General features: G+C 48.9%; 1 protein-coding gene across 1 annotated transcript in view; it reads left to right on the plus strand.

Moving 5' to 3' along the window:
- The first annotated feature begins 2,491 nt into the window (after window positions 1-2,491).
- The window catches only part of KSR2 (kinase suppressor of ras 2), an 84,590-nt gene continuing 72,790 nt past the window's right edge, over window positions 2,492-14,291 (plus strand). The window contains exons 1-5 of the mRNA XM_047762634.1: window positions 2,492-2,550; window positions 2,776-2,843; window positions 3,994-4,185; window positions 6,514-6,632; window positions 12,696-12,864. Coding sequence (XP_047618590.1) covers window positions 2,492-2,550; window positions 2,776-2,843; window positions 3,994-4,185; window positions 6,514-6,632; window positions 12,696-12,864 — 607 coding nt within the window. The remainder of the gene's footprint in view (window positions 2,551-2,775; window positions 2,844-3,993; window positions 4,186-6,513; window positions 6,633-12,695; window positions 12,865-14,291) is intronic.

Consider the following 14,291-nt stretch of genomic DNA (forward strand, 5'->3'; position numbering starts at 1 on the left):
TTTCCTCCTGGTGGGGCAGAGCACGTGAAGGACCAGATTCCTTAAGAACTGTGGGCTAAAGGGACACACGAGGGACAAGGAGCAGAGGGCTTGGTTTTGGTGTGAAGCTTTGGGACAGACTGCATTCCTCCTTGAAGAATCATGGTGTCTTAGGTGGGATCCTCTGTTTCTGTACACCTTCAGACAAGGATCTGGGGGCAAGCGCTTTCTTGGAGAGGTGATCCCAGGCCACACCCTCAGGGGAGTGGAAGAGAAAGGGAAGGGAAGGTGGGTAGCCTGGCCTGGGTGCCTGGAAGAGCTGGTGACAGCTATAGACACATGGCATCTAGGCCCACGTCACACCCTGAGTTGTCCCACCCAAGGGAGAGGAGACCAGTCTGTCCATCAACCAGCTCCCACCTAGGGTTGTTTCAGGGCTCAGGACAGTCCAGCCAGCCCACATTCCAGCTAGAGGAAGTCCTTCAGGGGAGGGTAGTCTTAGGGGCTAGCTGTAAATGCTGCACAAACAAGCAGGAAAAAGACAACTCCCACAATAAAAATGAGAGTACCCATTATCACTTATATCTTGAATCTAATAAACAGCGTAAGTAAACCTATCTACAGAAAAAAAACTTACGGACTTGGAGAACAGACTCGTGGTTGCAAGGCGGGGGAAGACAGGGAGGGAGGGGGATGGACTGGGAGTCTGGGGTTAGCAATGGATAAGCAATGAGATCCTGCTGTGTAGCACAGGGAACTGTATCTGGTCACTTGTGATGGAGCATGATGGAGAATAATGTGAGAAAAAGAGTGTGTGTGTGTGTGTGTGTGTGTGTGTGTGTGTATGTGTGTAAAACTGGGTTACTTTGCTGTACAGCAGAAATTGACAGAACATTGTAAATCAACCATAATAGAAAAAATAAAAATCTTACCAAAAAAAACAAAAACAAAAACCAAGATTAGCCACAACTTCAAGTACTTGTCCTGGGCACCTTACTTCTGTCATATCCTTAGTTTTCTCTGCAACCGTATGAGATGGATGCTCTGTCCCCACTTTACAGATGTGGAAACCAAGGCTCAGAGGGGGTCAGCCACTTGCCAAGGTTGTCACAGCCAGGAAGTGATGGTGTCAGACTTTGAATTCAGATTTGTTCTGTATATTATCCTGATCCCATTTCCTTTTTTTGGTGGAGATATGGCAGGGGAAGGACCCTGCCTTCTGGAAGATTTAGGCATTCAGACATCTCTCATCCCTCTTCTTCCATGGGTCTTGCGCTCCTTGCACTTTGCTAAAAATTCACATCCCAGCACCTCCTGAGTCAGAATCTGGGAGGGTCTGCCTTGGGAATCTGATTCTGAAGCAGGTGGTCTCCTGACAGATTGCATGCTAGTAGCTCTTTTCTTTCATGGGCAGTGAAAAGGAAAAGTCTAATTTGGGTGGAATCGTGTGTGTTTCCCGCTGGAGAAATGATTCTTCATCGGCGTGACGTTGTGTCTGTGTCATGCAAAAGTCTGGCCTCAGTCTCTAGATTCCCTCCCCTCCAGGGTCTGTGTGATTTCAGTGCTCGGCTGTTCTTGCTGATTTGATCAGCAGGTCCTGGATATGTGGGCTGTAGTTCTTGACCCTATGAACCTTCGTGCAAGGTTTAAGTGTCAGAGCATCAGGGAGTGTTCTCCTGGGTTTTCTGTACAAGCAGTGGTTGTGCCACCAGTCCTAGAGCTGCCCATTGAAGCCCTGGCTGGGAGGACCAGCCTTCCATCTCCCTGCTCAGCCAGAGGTGGAGGAGGGCTGCTCCCTTACTGTGAGAGATGAGCAGCAGGGACACAGAGAGGAAAGCGCCAGGCGGAGGCAGGAAATGGCTGAGTGGTCTTGCCTGCCTTGTCCCGATGGGACCTGCTCCAGAGGTTACACTGAGTTGCTTGCCCTTGTGCTGTGGTGCTGCCACTACAGGGAACGGGCCGCTTCACCTGCTCGCCAGCCTTCCAGCTGGGCTTGTTTGAGGAGACTCCTAGGTGGGGTGGCAGAAAGGCACAATCTCTTTCTGGAAGCTTCTGGGTAAAGTTGAGCTATTTCCAAAAGGAAAGAGTGCAAGTGCTTGCTGGTTCCACTATCTTTTGGCCTCAGCAGTTTCCCCTACCCAGGGCTTTTCCAAACACCAGTCTGACCCAATCATAGTCACCCAAAGCCTCCAGTGGTTTCCCAGTGTTTGTAGAATCAAATACCAACTCCTTGGTGGGTGCTGGGCCACCAAGCACCTCAAAAATGAGGCCACTTTTGGCAGCATTGACCAGGACAAGTCGGTTGACCTCAGTTTTTCCAGCTCTAAAATGGGAAGAATAATAATATCTATTTCAAAAGATTGTTATAAAAGGTCTAATGACATAGTGGATGTAAGCGGTTTGGTACAATGGCTGGCATATGATTCTTCAAGTAAGTCAGTGATGATTGTTAGGATTGAATGATGATAATGATGATAAATATAGACCAGTAGATAACAGTGTCTTTCAAAGCATGAAGTCCAAGTGGGCACTGCTGGTGAAACACTTGCTACCCACTCTTGGACTACCCAGGTGAGTGTACGATGGCAGCAGACTCTCTCCAGACATAATTTTCTAGGTTTCAAGGGTATGCCTTTGCAGTAGCTGCCCTATCTCATCTCATATCTTGATGTCCATAGCATCCAGAGCTGTCTGCACCACTGATGTGTCCCATCCACGCATCCATTTATTCGTCTGTCCATCCATCCATCCATCCATCCATCCATCCATCCTTCTCTCTCTCTTTCTCTTTCTCAGGTTAAAGTGCCACAACAAATGCACCAAAGAAGCCCCACCCTGCCATCTCCTAATCATCCACCGAGGAGGTAAGTATTTAACACTTACTGCCCTAGAGTAGGGGTCGGGTGGGGTGGGGGGGCTCCTGAAGGCCACCTGAGATAGCCATCCCAACCAGGTCAACTCTAGATGCCTCTTGACCCTTGCCTGTCTTATTTCTTTCCCTCTGACCCCTTCTTCCTGGCGTCTGTCTCCTTAATCTACCCCCTATGCCTGTTTTCCCTGTTCCTTGCCCCTGGAACTGGCCTCTCTGATACTTTATCCCTCAGATCCATCTTCTCTTCCCTAGGTCTTTTTCTCTCATTCTTGTCCTCTCTCCTAATCTTTACTCTCCTCCCTTTCCCCCAATCCCATTCCTTTCCCTTCCCACTTAAAAAGAGTGCTAGATGAATGTTTTTCCATTAGTACTCTTCAGACGCAGTCAGCTGGCCCTGCAGAAGTAGGCATGAGGGAGTTGGGTGTTTGCATGGGCCTGTTGGTTTGGGCTGTCTGTGTTCATCTCCAGGGGCCCTGGGAGTGTCTGGGCCAACCTGTCCAGGCAGGGAGGTTACTGCTACTTCTGGGAAGACACTTCCAGCCCTCCACCAGGCAAATCAAGACCAATTTAGTGGAAATGAAAAACTAGAAGGAAAGGCTTTTCGCTGCCTGCCAAGGACTTAATAGGAGACCTTGCAGCCCAGCTTTCAAAATTGTTCCTCTGGGAGTTCTCGCTGTGGTGCAACGGGATCAGTGGTGTCTTGCATCTTGGAAGCCACTGGGACGTGGGTTCAATCCCTGGCCCGGCACGGTCAGTTGGATATCCCCTGTTGCCGAAGCTGTGGCTTAGGTCACGATTGTGGCTCTGATCTGATCCCTGGCCCAGGAGCTCCATATGCTGTGGGGCTGCCAAAAATGACAACAAAACAAAACAAAAATTGTTCTTCTGATTCCATTATCCACACTGCACTTCACCCACTGGGGGACCCTCTAGGCCTGCACTGTTTCAATACAGTAGTTACCAGCCACATCGATTTAAATTTAGATGCATTACAATGAAACAAAAATAAAAGTTTAACTACTCGTCATACCAGCCACATTTCAAGGGCTCCGTAGCCACATGTGGCTACCATATTGGGTATGTAGAACACTTAGACTGTTGCAGAAAGTTCTGCTGGACAGTCCAGTCCCTTGCTCTTCCAGCTGTGGTCCACGGACCAGCAGCAACAGGGGAATCATCTAGGAGTTTGTTAGAAATGCAGAACTTTGAGCCCGACTCCGTACCAACTGAATTAAAATCTGCATTTGAAACAGCATCTGCAGGCGCTTCATCTGCTTTAAAGCTCTGCTCTAGTGGGGAAGTTGCGAACTCAGAGGCCTGCCAGGGTCAAGCAGGTACCCTAAATGAGAGAAGCTGACCACCAGGAGGGGTGGTGTACTGTCTGAGAGCCCAGGTGCCAGGTAGAGGGGATGGCAGTCCAGCAACATGGACCTGCGTTGTACCATTCCTCATGTCTCAGAGAAAAGCCCTCATAGTTGTATGTGCCATAGACTTATTTTACAATGTTAGCAAGGAGGTCCCATTGTGGCTCAGTGGGTTAAGAATCCAACACAGTGTGCATGAGGATGAGGGTTCAATCCCTGGCCTTTCTCAGTGAGTTAAGCATCCAGTGTTGCTGCGAGCTGTGGTGTAAGGTCACAGACACAGCTCGGATCCCACGTTGCTGTGGCTGTGGTGTAGGCTGGCAGCTGTAGCTCCAATTCCACCCCTAGCCTGGGAACTTCCATATGCCCCAAGTGCAGCTGTAAAAATGAAAATAAAATAACAATAAAATGTTAACAACTTATTAACATTTTTGCCATTCTTGTTGGCCCCCTCCCTGTCACCATTACGCGCTCCTGTTGGTAGGTTGGATGGAGGCTTAGAACCAATCTTGGGGAACACAGTTTGCTCATCCTTGCCCTCCTACCCCACCCCTCCCAGCTCTCCTGGCCTTGGGTCAGTATGGGCTCCAGGGGTCAAGGGTGAGAGAGTCTGCCTTGTTCTCAAATGAACCCAAGGGAAACTCAAAGAGGGAGGCAGATTGCTGCCTGCTGAAAGTGCTGGCATGGCTTCCAAAGCCAATGGGCCGTTGGTTTTCAATGATCTTTGCATTGCTTTCCTCCACAAGGAGAGGAAATTGCAAGAGAAGGAAAAGTCTTTAGCTCCTTTGTCTTGCCCTTTCCCACCTCACATCCTTAATTAAGAACCATCTGGCCTTGGAACCACTGTATACACACCACGAGGCTATTTTTAACCTGAATTCTCATTGTTCCTGAACCCTTGGCTTGGGTCATCTTCGTTGAGAAGATCACCTCCCACTGGGTTCCCCTAAGTGAACCTTCCTCTGCTGGAGCCCGGCTGTCACATGGAGACCAGCACCAGCCTGCTGGGAGGCGACTCACTCTTAGATACCCACATCTGAAGAAGGGCGCCCTCCCACCCATCTTCTCAGCCATGTCCCCTTTACTCAAAGGTGGCAGGTGCCTGTACATCTGAAGCAAATGGAACTTTTCCAGAGGTCCTCCAGCTTCTAGTCCCCATCCCCCACCTCCTTGGTTGGAAGTTGAAAATATAGTTGGTTTCCATAGTAATGGCAGCTCAGGCAAAGCAGAGAAATTAAATCCCTAGGTCAGTCCAAAGCTTTAACTTTTCCACCAACACCCCCACAATGAAAAAAAAAAAAAAAAAAAAAACAGCTCACAAGTAACATTACCAGCCACCAACTTTGAATGTGAGCTTCTCGCTTTGACCTTCGCTGTGGTCCCTGTAAATAGTAAATAACAGAGGGTAATGGGGGAGAGGGGCTTGGGTGATGTGGTTTGGATCAGCATGCATTTATTTAGCATCATCAGGTGCCCAGCTTTTCGTGCGCCTTTAGGGGTGAGGTAGAGGGGAAGCTGGGATCCATGTTGGCCTTGTTTAGGACAAATGTGTTTTGACATGCAACAGGACGCTAGGGCCTAAGAAATCCCACAAGTAACACAAGATGATCCTAACACAGGCTTAGATGGGGCAGGGACAGGTGGCCACAATAAGCTTGTCCGCTGATGCCAGTCCGTAAGAAATCAGGGACCTCTTTTGTGTTTCAGAGGAGGCTCAATTCTGAAATGAATACCAATGTGAAACAATGATGGTATTGGGGGAAAAACTGATAGCTTCAGTTTCATTGTTATAAATATTGTCAAAAGCCACATATTGACAACACAAGCATTTTAGAAACCACAGAGGAGTTCCCATTGTGGCTTAGAGGGTTAAGAACCTGACATAGTGTCTGTGAGGATGCAGGTAAGAGCCCTGGCTTCACTCAGTGGGTTAAGGATCCACTGTTGCCATGAACTGTGGTGTAGGTCAGAGATGTGGCTTGGATCTAGCATTGCTTTGGCTGCACAGATCAGCAGCTACCTCCGATTTGACGCCTAGCCTGGGAATTTCCATATGCTGCAGGGGTGTGGCCCTAAAAAGAAAAAGAAAAAAAAAAGTAGAAACCACAAGAACTTGGGTGGCAGGAACAGGGTCCCACTAGCATTACACAATGATATCATCTTTTAGGGCATTCCCTTTCAGTTCTTGGGGGGTGGGCCTTTGAGGTGGGGTCCAAGCTCTGCCCTCCTGGAATGACAGTACATAGTGAATGTGGTACTTAAACTCCCCGATCGCTGTTTTTACCCCTACGGATCCAGCAAGGTTAGTCCGGACAGAGTCTGTCCCATGTGACATCAACAACCCTCTCCGAAAGCCACCCCGGTATTCAGACCTCCACATCAGTCAGACGCTCCCCAAAACCAACAAAATCAACAAGGTAAGACTGGGGTTCTGCCAGGACGGGGCGTGCTGGGGCTGCCACTGCCAGAGAAGGGGCAGGAGAGAGGAAGTTTCTCAAACAGGGGTGGGGGGAATGATCTGGGAGCATTGCCCTTATTGCCCAGCCCACCTCGGCTCTCCTCATTCTGTGTGGCTTATGTCTAGAAAAGACACTCGGTGCAGAGTGAGTGTGCCTAGGCTCTGTCGAATTTAGAGAGAGGGCACCTGGAAATGAGAATGAATGACTGTATTGACAGGGGCACAGTGGGGATAGAAGGAGAACCTGAGAGAGGGTCCTTCGTGGTCCAGAGTCTGCCCTCTTTGCTCCATGAGAGGTCTCATGATCTGCCAGAATGAGCTATGCAGAATGTCCTATGCTTTGTGACACATCTGTTGAATCCAACCACCAAGGGACAAGAGTCATTTTTGAGCTCCTGCTAGAGACTAAGTAGATGGGTCTGTGTAGGGACCTCAAGCTCTGAGCCATTAGCCAGTCTGATTGGCTTCTGCTGGTCCCCGGATGGTGGTCAGCCAAGGGCCTTTCTATGCATCTTTCTTTCCAATGTGGCCTGGAAATTTCCAGTGTGACTTCCATGTCCTTTGTTAGGTCTGTTGGTTGGACAGCACCAAAGCCATCTCAGGGACACTTCCAGCCTCACGTGTGTGTAACCACAAAGGTTACTCATGTCAGCAGGTGATTTCTCAAGCCCTATAATGCCTTCATGTATTGTGTGGAAGGGAGATAAAATGAGGATCAACCCAAACATGTGGGAAGTCACCAACCTGTGTTCAGGTCCCAAATGAGCATCCTGACGTCTCCCCAGCAAGGCATATTCTCCCGTCTGTGCTTAAGTCTTGAGAGGGCATTGCCCCTGCTCTGAGCCATTCTCTGCACAGCAGCCAGAGTGATTCTTAATGAATGTAATTTGAATCACACTACCCTCTGTTTAAAAACCATCCAGTGGCTTTCTATGGCATTGAGGAGACAAATCAAACTCCTTATTGCAGCCTCCCAGGGACAATTTGGTCCCTCCCTCTGTCTCCGACCTCCCTTTCCACACCTCCCCGCCAAAGCCCATATGTTCTTTCTCTCTTATGCTGTCACCCACTGTTTTTACTACTGGATCTCAGTCATTCACCATCTGGCTCCTTGTGGCATCATCTTAGGTCTTGATGATATAACTTGGCCTCTGAAGTCAAGCAACCATGGCAACCAGTCTTGGCTTCCTCCACTTATTAGCTCTGAGACTCTGGGCAAGTAATTTAATCTCCCTGAGCCTCAGCATTCCTGTGTATAAAATGGGTGTGCTCTAATTATCCACTGTACCACCTCAAACGTAGTGATGGACACAAGCAGCCCTTTAATTATGCTCAGAGTCTGTGGGACAGGCATTGGGAAGGGGGTACAGTGGGGATGGTTTGCCTCTGCTCCATGATGTTGAGACTCATCTGGGAAAGCTCACCCAGCTGGGGACTGGAATCATCTGGAATACAGATTGGAAAACTGTGACTTACAGACCAAATCCACCCCATTACCTGTTTTTGTGAATGTATTTATATTGGAACAAGCCATACCCATATTATCTGTGGCTGTTTTCATGCTGCAGTGGCAGAGATGAGGCATTGCAATAATGATTACTTGGCTCACAAAGCCCAAAATGTGTACTGTCTAGCTATTTCAAGGAAAAGTTTGCCAACTCCTGATCTAGAGGTTTCTTCACTCACATATCTAGTACCTGGGCTGGGATGAGTCAAAGGCTGAGCTCAGTAGGGACTCAGCAGGAGCACTTACCTGTGGGCCTGCCTCGTGGCTTGGACTTCCTCACAATATGGCTGCTTCAGAGCAGTCGACTTCTTTCCTGGAGCCTCAGGGCTTGAAGAACAACTGTCCTAGCAATCAAGGTGGAAGCTGCAAAGACTTTATACCTTAGCAGTATGAAAGCCCATGCATTGTCTTGGCCTGTCACTCGCCAAGAGCTGGCAGTGTCAGCTCTGTTGTTCTCTATTGATGGAAGCAGTCACAAGCCTACTCAGATTTAAGGAGAGGAGGCATGATTCCACCTGTGGATGGGAAGAGTCTAAGGAATTTGTGGCCATGTTTTAAAATGTCCCCTCATGCCTAAAAAGAGCACCAACCTCAGAGGGTTGTTGTGGGGATGGAATGAAATAACCAATATAAAAGCATTTAGAGAGGTTCCTGGCACATGGTAAGTGTCCAGGAAACTCTAGCTATTTTTATCAGCTTAAAAATTTGGCTTCTAATTATAATGTCAGGCTGGGTCCATTTTTCCTTTGTAAAAGATGTTGGTCTCTGGGGAGGGGCTCCCCACCTCAGGGTGGGGGTGCTTAAGGGGCTCCTTCCTGGGAAGTACCTGAGCACCTACAATCATTCTTTCCTTTGTGATCTCTGGGGGGGGGTGGTATTTGGCTCAGAGCCATTTCGAGACTTTTCTCTATGGCTTCATAGATGCTGTGAGCCCCTTGGTGTCAGATGGGACAGAAACATGGGTCAGACAGATCGGTGACTGTGACGTTGTTCTGCCTTGTCTGCCAGCAGGAGAATTTGATAAGAGAAATAAATTAACCTCTATTTAGAAAGCAGCTTTGACATGAAGGTGGACAGGACCTATCAGAAGCTGGGTTATTTTTTCCCTTCTTTCTCTTCTCACTGGCTTCACCCAGATTCTTTTTGTCAGGCAATGATGTGGTTAGTGCAATAGATTTCTGAGCCAATTTGGTCTGAAGATTTCCTTTTCATTACTCTCTGTCTCTTCTCTCGTCTAGCTCTGTCAATCCAGGTTCACAAAAGCCCAACTTGTTCACCCAGCATCATGGTTTGAGCGTACATTTTAGAGTCACAAGGTCCGGGCTTGAAACTCTGTTTCTTCATGTGCTGTGCAACCAGGGCAAGATCCCTCTGCCTTTGTTTCCCACCCTGTAAATTGGTCATTATAATAGTAGACGTTCTTGGGGTTGTGGAGAGGAGCAGATGCAGTGATATGTGTAATGGGGTTAGTCTAACATGGGATTCTTAGGGAATGGAAGAGCTTGATGATGAAGACAGTGAGGAGGAGGAAGAGGAATCGAATGGAAGTAGGAGGAAGAAGGGGGATGGAGGAGCAAGAAGAGGAAGAAGGAGAAGAAAGAATAAGAGGAAGAAAGAAGAGGAGGGAGGAAGAAGTGGCAGAAAGAAGGATGAGGAGGATATGAAGGATGAGGAAGATGAAAAGGATGGAGGAGATGGAGGACGAGGAGGATGGGGAGGATGGAAGAAATGGAAGAGGATGAGGAGGCAGAGGAGGATGAGGATATGGAAGATGATGAGCAGGTGGAGGAGGATGAAGAGATGGAGGAGGAGGAGCAGCAGCATCATCTGCCCACTCCTGAGGGGGCCAGTCTACAATACTTGTGCTTCCACATCAAGGCGTCTAAAAGTCCCATCTGCAGTGGTGTCCAAGGCTGAAGATCTGCCTGCTGCAGTGACGCCTTTTGAAGTAGCTGTATACTGGCTCTCCTTTTCCACTGGTTGCGAAGAACGGAGACTCACATAGGCTAGCTCTGCACAAGGAGTTGTATATTGGAAGGATGGACACAGGGCAATAAGAGAGAGGAAAACCACAGTTGAGAAGCTAGGTCTCATAAAACTGGACATGGGGGACAGTCTTGTGCTCAGGCTAGCTCCTTGGACTCTCAGCAGGACCATGGGTCACTGTACTGCTCCTCCAGCACAACCATGGCCTGGCTTCTCATTGTGTATCTGCTCTGGTCTGTTATTATCAACTGATTTCTTCATTCTCTTTTCTCCTCTTTTCTCTCCATTATCGCTTCTGCCACCATTTAGTTCCTACTCTTTGTGGCCTCAGGTGATTTGTTTTCTGACCTGTTGTGGCTCTTCTGTTCTCTTGAACCTCATCTCCTCTTCCCTTTTGCTTTGCTTTCCCCTTTTCTTCCTCTTAGCCCTGCTCATGTTTTTATTACACATCCTAAGACATTGACCAGCTGCCGTGATGCCCTGACCTATGGCCCTGAGTTGGTAGTCAGCTGTGGAGGTCACAAGACAAGTAAGGCTGTTTAGGACTGTCCCTTCACCAAAGTCCATTGAGTTGGAGGGTGGGGTCGGTGTCCTTAGGAAAAGTCCATGGGAGAGATAGTTCACAATCACCGCCATATTCAAATCAGCGCACAACTGAGCGAAGGAGGATCCTGGGAGGTGAACTGTTTGATTTTCAGAGTCGGATGTGAGTTTCCTATTACTTGGTTCAACCCTCTGTTTCTGCTTCTGGGCTGGAGACGGGGACCTGGGCCACCCACTCTCTGTGACTCCAGCAAGTCACCCTCCAACTCTGAGTCTCAGCATCCCCATCTGTGGAATGAAGGGGTGGGACTGGGTGGTCTCTGAAGGATGGTTCCATGTTTCAGCTGTGCTCAGAAAGAGGACTTGTGCCATTAACCCTTCCCTGCCTGATCTGGTAGAGTTTGAGTTTCCCTCTGATGAACTGCAGCCTCCAGCTGCTGGTCCCACTGGGACACAGATGGAGGTCTGACCTGAGGAGGGATTTTCCCCTCCTGTTGTAGCAGTTCTGCCAGGGAACGTGGGCACCATATGCTGCTTTCTCTTTTGCTGATTCTGTTCATTCCCATCAGCCCTGAGCCACTGAGACAAGAAAGACTTAATTCCTGCCGTAACTAGTTCCTCCATAAAAATGATCCTCCTCTCCTCCCTCCCTTCATCTCTTCTTCTCTCCCTCCTTTCTTTACATTCATTGATTCATATAACATTTGTTAGCTCTTTCTTATGTTTTGTTTTCTGTGCTAGATTCTGCAGATTCCAAGGTGAATAAGATGCAGGCTAGTAGAAGGAATGAACAGATTGGGGTGTCCCTGAGAACTCTCAGCTCTACTGACTTTGAGCAGTGGGAACCCCTTCTCTGGGCTGTGGAGGTTTGCTAGTATTATTCCCATTTACAGTGGGCAAGAGTGAGCAATGGAGAGGCTAGGCGTTTTGTTCAGGATGCATGGGGAAGAGGTGGCCATGGGATTTTGAATCCATGTTTGTCTCGCTGGGGATTCTGCTTGTGTTCGTTTTCTGGGGCTGCGGTAGCAGATTACCACAAACTGGGTAGCTAGGACAAAGCGCATTTATTCTCTTGCCGTCAGGAGTCTAGAAGTCTGAAATCAAGGTGTCAGCAGTGTTGGTTCCTTTTGGAGAACCCAGAATCCATCCTGTGGCTCTCTGCTAACCTTTGGTGGCTCTAGCAATCCTTGGCATTTCTTGACTTGTAGAAGCACCAATCCCCTGTATACCTCTGCACATCGCCTTTTCTCTGTGTATCTTTCCTTTTCTGTTTCTTGTAAGGACACTTGACATTGGATTTCGCACTGCCCCTCCCCCCACCCCCCACATCTAGGATAATCTCATGGGTAAATCCTTACCTCCGCAAAGACCTTTTTCCAAATAAGATCGCTTTCGGAGGTTCTGAGTGGACATGTCTTTAGGAAGGACACTCCTCAACCCCCTCCACCTCACCCTGACCAGCACCATTCTGAGGATGCACACATAGATTCTGTCTTCATCTTGGCTTTAGAACAGTTTCAAGGGCCAGGAGAGGCAGCACTGGTTCCCACTGAGATGCGAGGGGAAGATGCTGAAGGCTCGCTCACGCTCTCTTGAGCTGTCAGGCTGTTGATTCTTTAATAAACACTCAGGAGGAGAGGTGTTAGGATGGGAAGAGCACTCTGGGCACCTCTGCATGGGACTTTCCAAAATCAAAGAGGCCCAAGGAGCGTGGCTGTCACTTCCACAGCTTTCATTATGTGGTAACCTTTCAATCCAGGCTCCAGGCAGTGGACAGGAATTTGACTCCAGAAACTGTTTTTCCACAGCTGGATGTAGCTTGGTGGGGATGCCAAAGCAGGTGGGACTGTGGAAGGATCTGGTGGGTGAGGAAAATGGAAGAGGGGCTGAGGATGCTGGGGGGGGGGGGTCTCTTCCCATGCAACTTAGCCTCACTGCTGTGACTCTGCTTCTCTGCCTGCCCCCTGCCCTGTTTTCTTCCTGCAGGACCACATCCCGGTTCCTTACCAGCCAGACTCTAGCAGCAACCCCTCATCCACGACCTCCTCCACACCCTCCTCGCCAGCGCCCCCACTCCCTCCCAGTGCCACACCGCCTTCTCCCCTGCACCCTTCTCCGCAGTGCACAAGACAGCAGAAGAACTTCAATCTGCCAGGTACCTCCATGCTTTGGAAGTGACAGGGGAATTGGGTTCATGCCAGAGCCATGTCCGGGCTGGTCCACGCATAAAAGTGATGGATTGGAGGCATAGGGAGTGAGTCTTACCATATGTAGGGCAGTTGTTCCATCATTTGATCTTTAGAGTAGCCATGAGATATGATCAGCTCCATTTTACAGATGAGGAAACTGAGGCTCAGTGAAGTACAGGGACTCTTAGAGACTCGATCTTTTGGGAAGCCACAACCCGGGGTCTCCACCCAGGTCTGAGTCCCAGGAGAGCATCTGCTCTGGAGCTGGCCATTGTCTTACACACGAAATCAGTTGAAATTGGCAATGGGTTCCTACGCCAAGGATCTCAGGGGCCACACACCCGAGCAGGGCTGCATTTAGACTGTTACACTAGACATCAGGATCAGTCTTTGAATGAGTGGGCTGGAGTCCAGGATTCAATATCCAGCTGTCTCATGTCCCTGCTGCGTGACCTCTGATTCCAGTTTTCTCCTATATCTGAAAGGATATAGATGGACGAAAGGACCCCAAAGAGTATTCCAGCTCCTTGCAAATTCCATGGCATCAGCTGCCAACCTGAAACTATGTGCTGGGCTGTGAGATGATGGAGAAGCCCTTATGTGATGTTTTGGCTTCTTGAACTTAAAGGGATCTTTCACTACTCTCAGGTGGGCCAGACCTGAGAGGCTTCCCGCCCCTTCTGGGGCCCAGCCCAGCCTATTTCATGTTCTGGGGGCCCAAGGGTACTTCCAGTTTAGCTGTATTTACAGCACAATATCTGGCTTCAAGACAGAGGCTGGTGGGATGAGGTCTGGCTTGGCTGGTTGGGACCAAAGACATGGTCTGTGTTGATCAATATATTACCCTCTAGTCACATGTGGCTATTTAAATTTAGATGAATTAAAATTAAATAGAATGAAAATTTTAATTCCTGAGTCACACTGGCCACAGTTCAAGTGCTTAATAGCTTGGTGTGACTCGTGGCTGCCATATTGGACAGCACAGGTGTAGACCATTTCCCTGTGCTGAAGAAATGGTCTACACCTGTGGAGAAAGGTGTAGAAAGATCTAGTGGACAGTGTTGGTCTAGGGGCTGATTTCCTCCTGAGCCAGTGAGCTGCAGACAGGGGAAGAAAATCACAGGTCCTCAGTCACAGGTCACACCTCCAAGCCTATCCAGCCAGGAGTGACTATCCGGGAAATGAACAAAGACCCAACCCTACATCTGGGCCGCACCCAGATACAACCACCCACTGAGGGCAAGTTGTTCATGTCACGCCCACACTAGGTGATGTTTGGATCTGGGCGGTATCTAAAAGGGGTAGAGTGTGTTTTGAAGACTTGCATCATGGAGATTCTGTGGTCAAGTTCAAGCCTGAGGCAGCCTCGTACTTGTAATTGAGGGCCATCCCC

This window comes from Phacochoerus africanus, chromosome 15 (assembly GCF_016906955.1).
Source record: "Phacochoerus africanus isolate WHEZ1 chromosome 15, ROS_Pafr_v1, whole genome shotgun sequence".
In the NCBI taxonomy this organism is placed as follows: domain Eukaryota; kingdom Metazoa; phylum Chordata; class Mammalia; order Artiodactyla; family Suidae; genus Phacochoerus; species Phacochoerus africanus.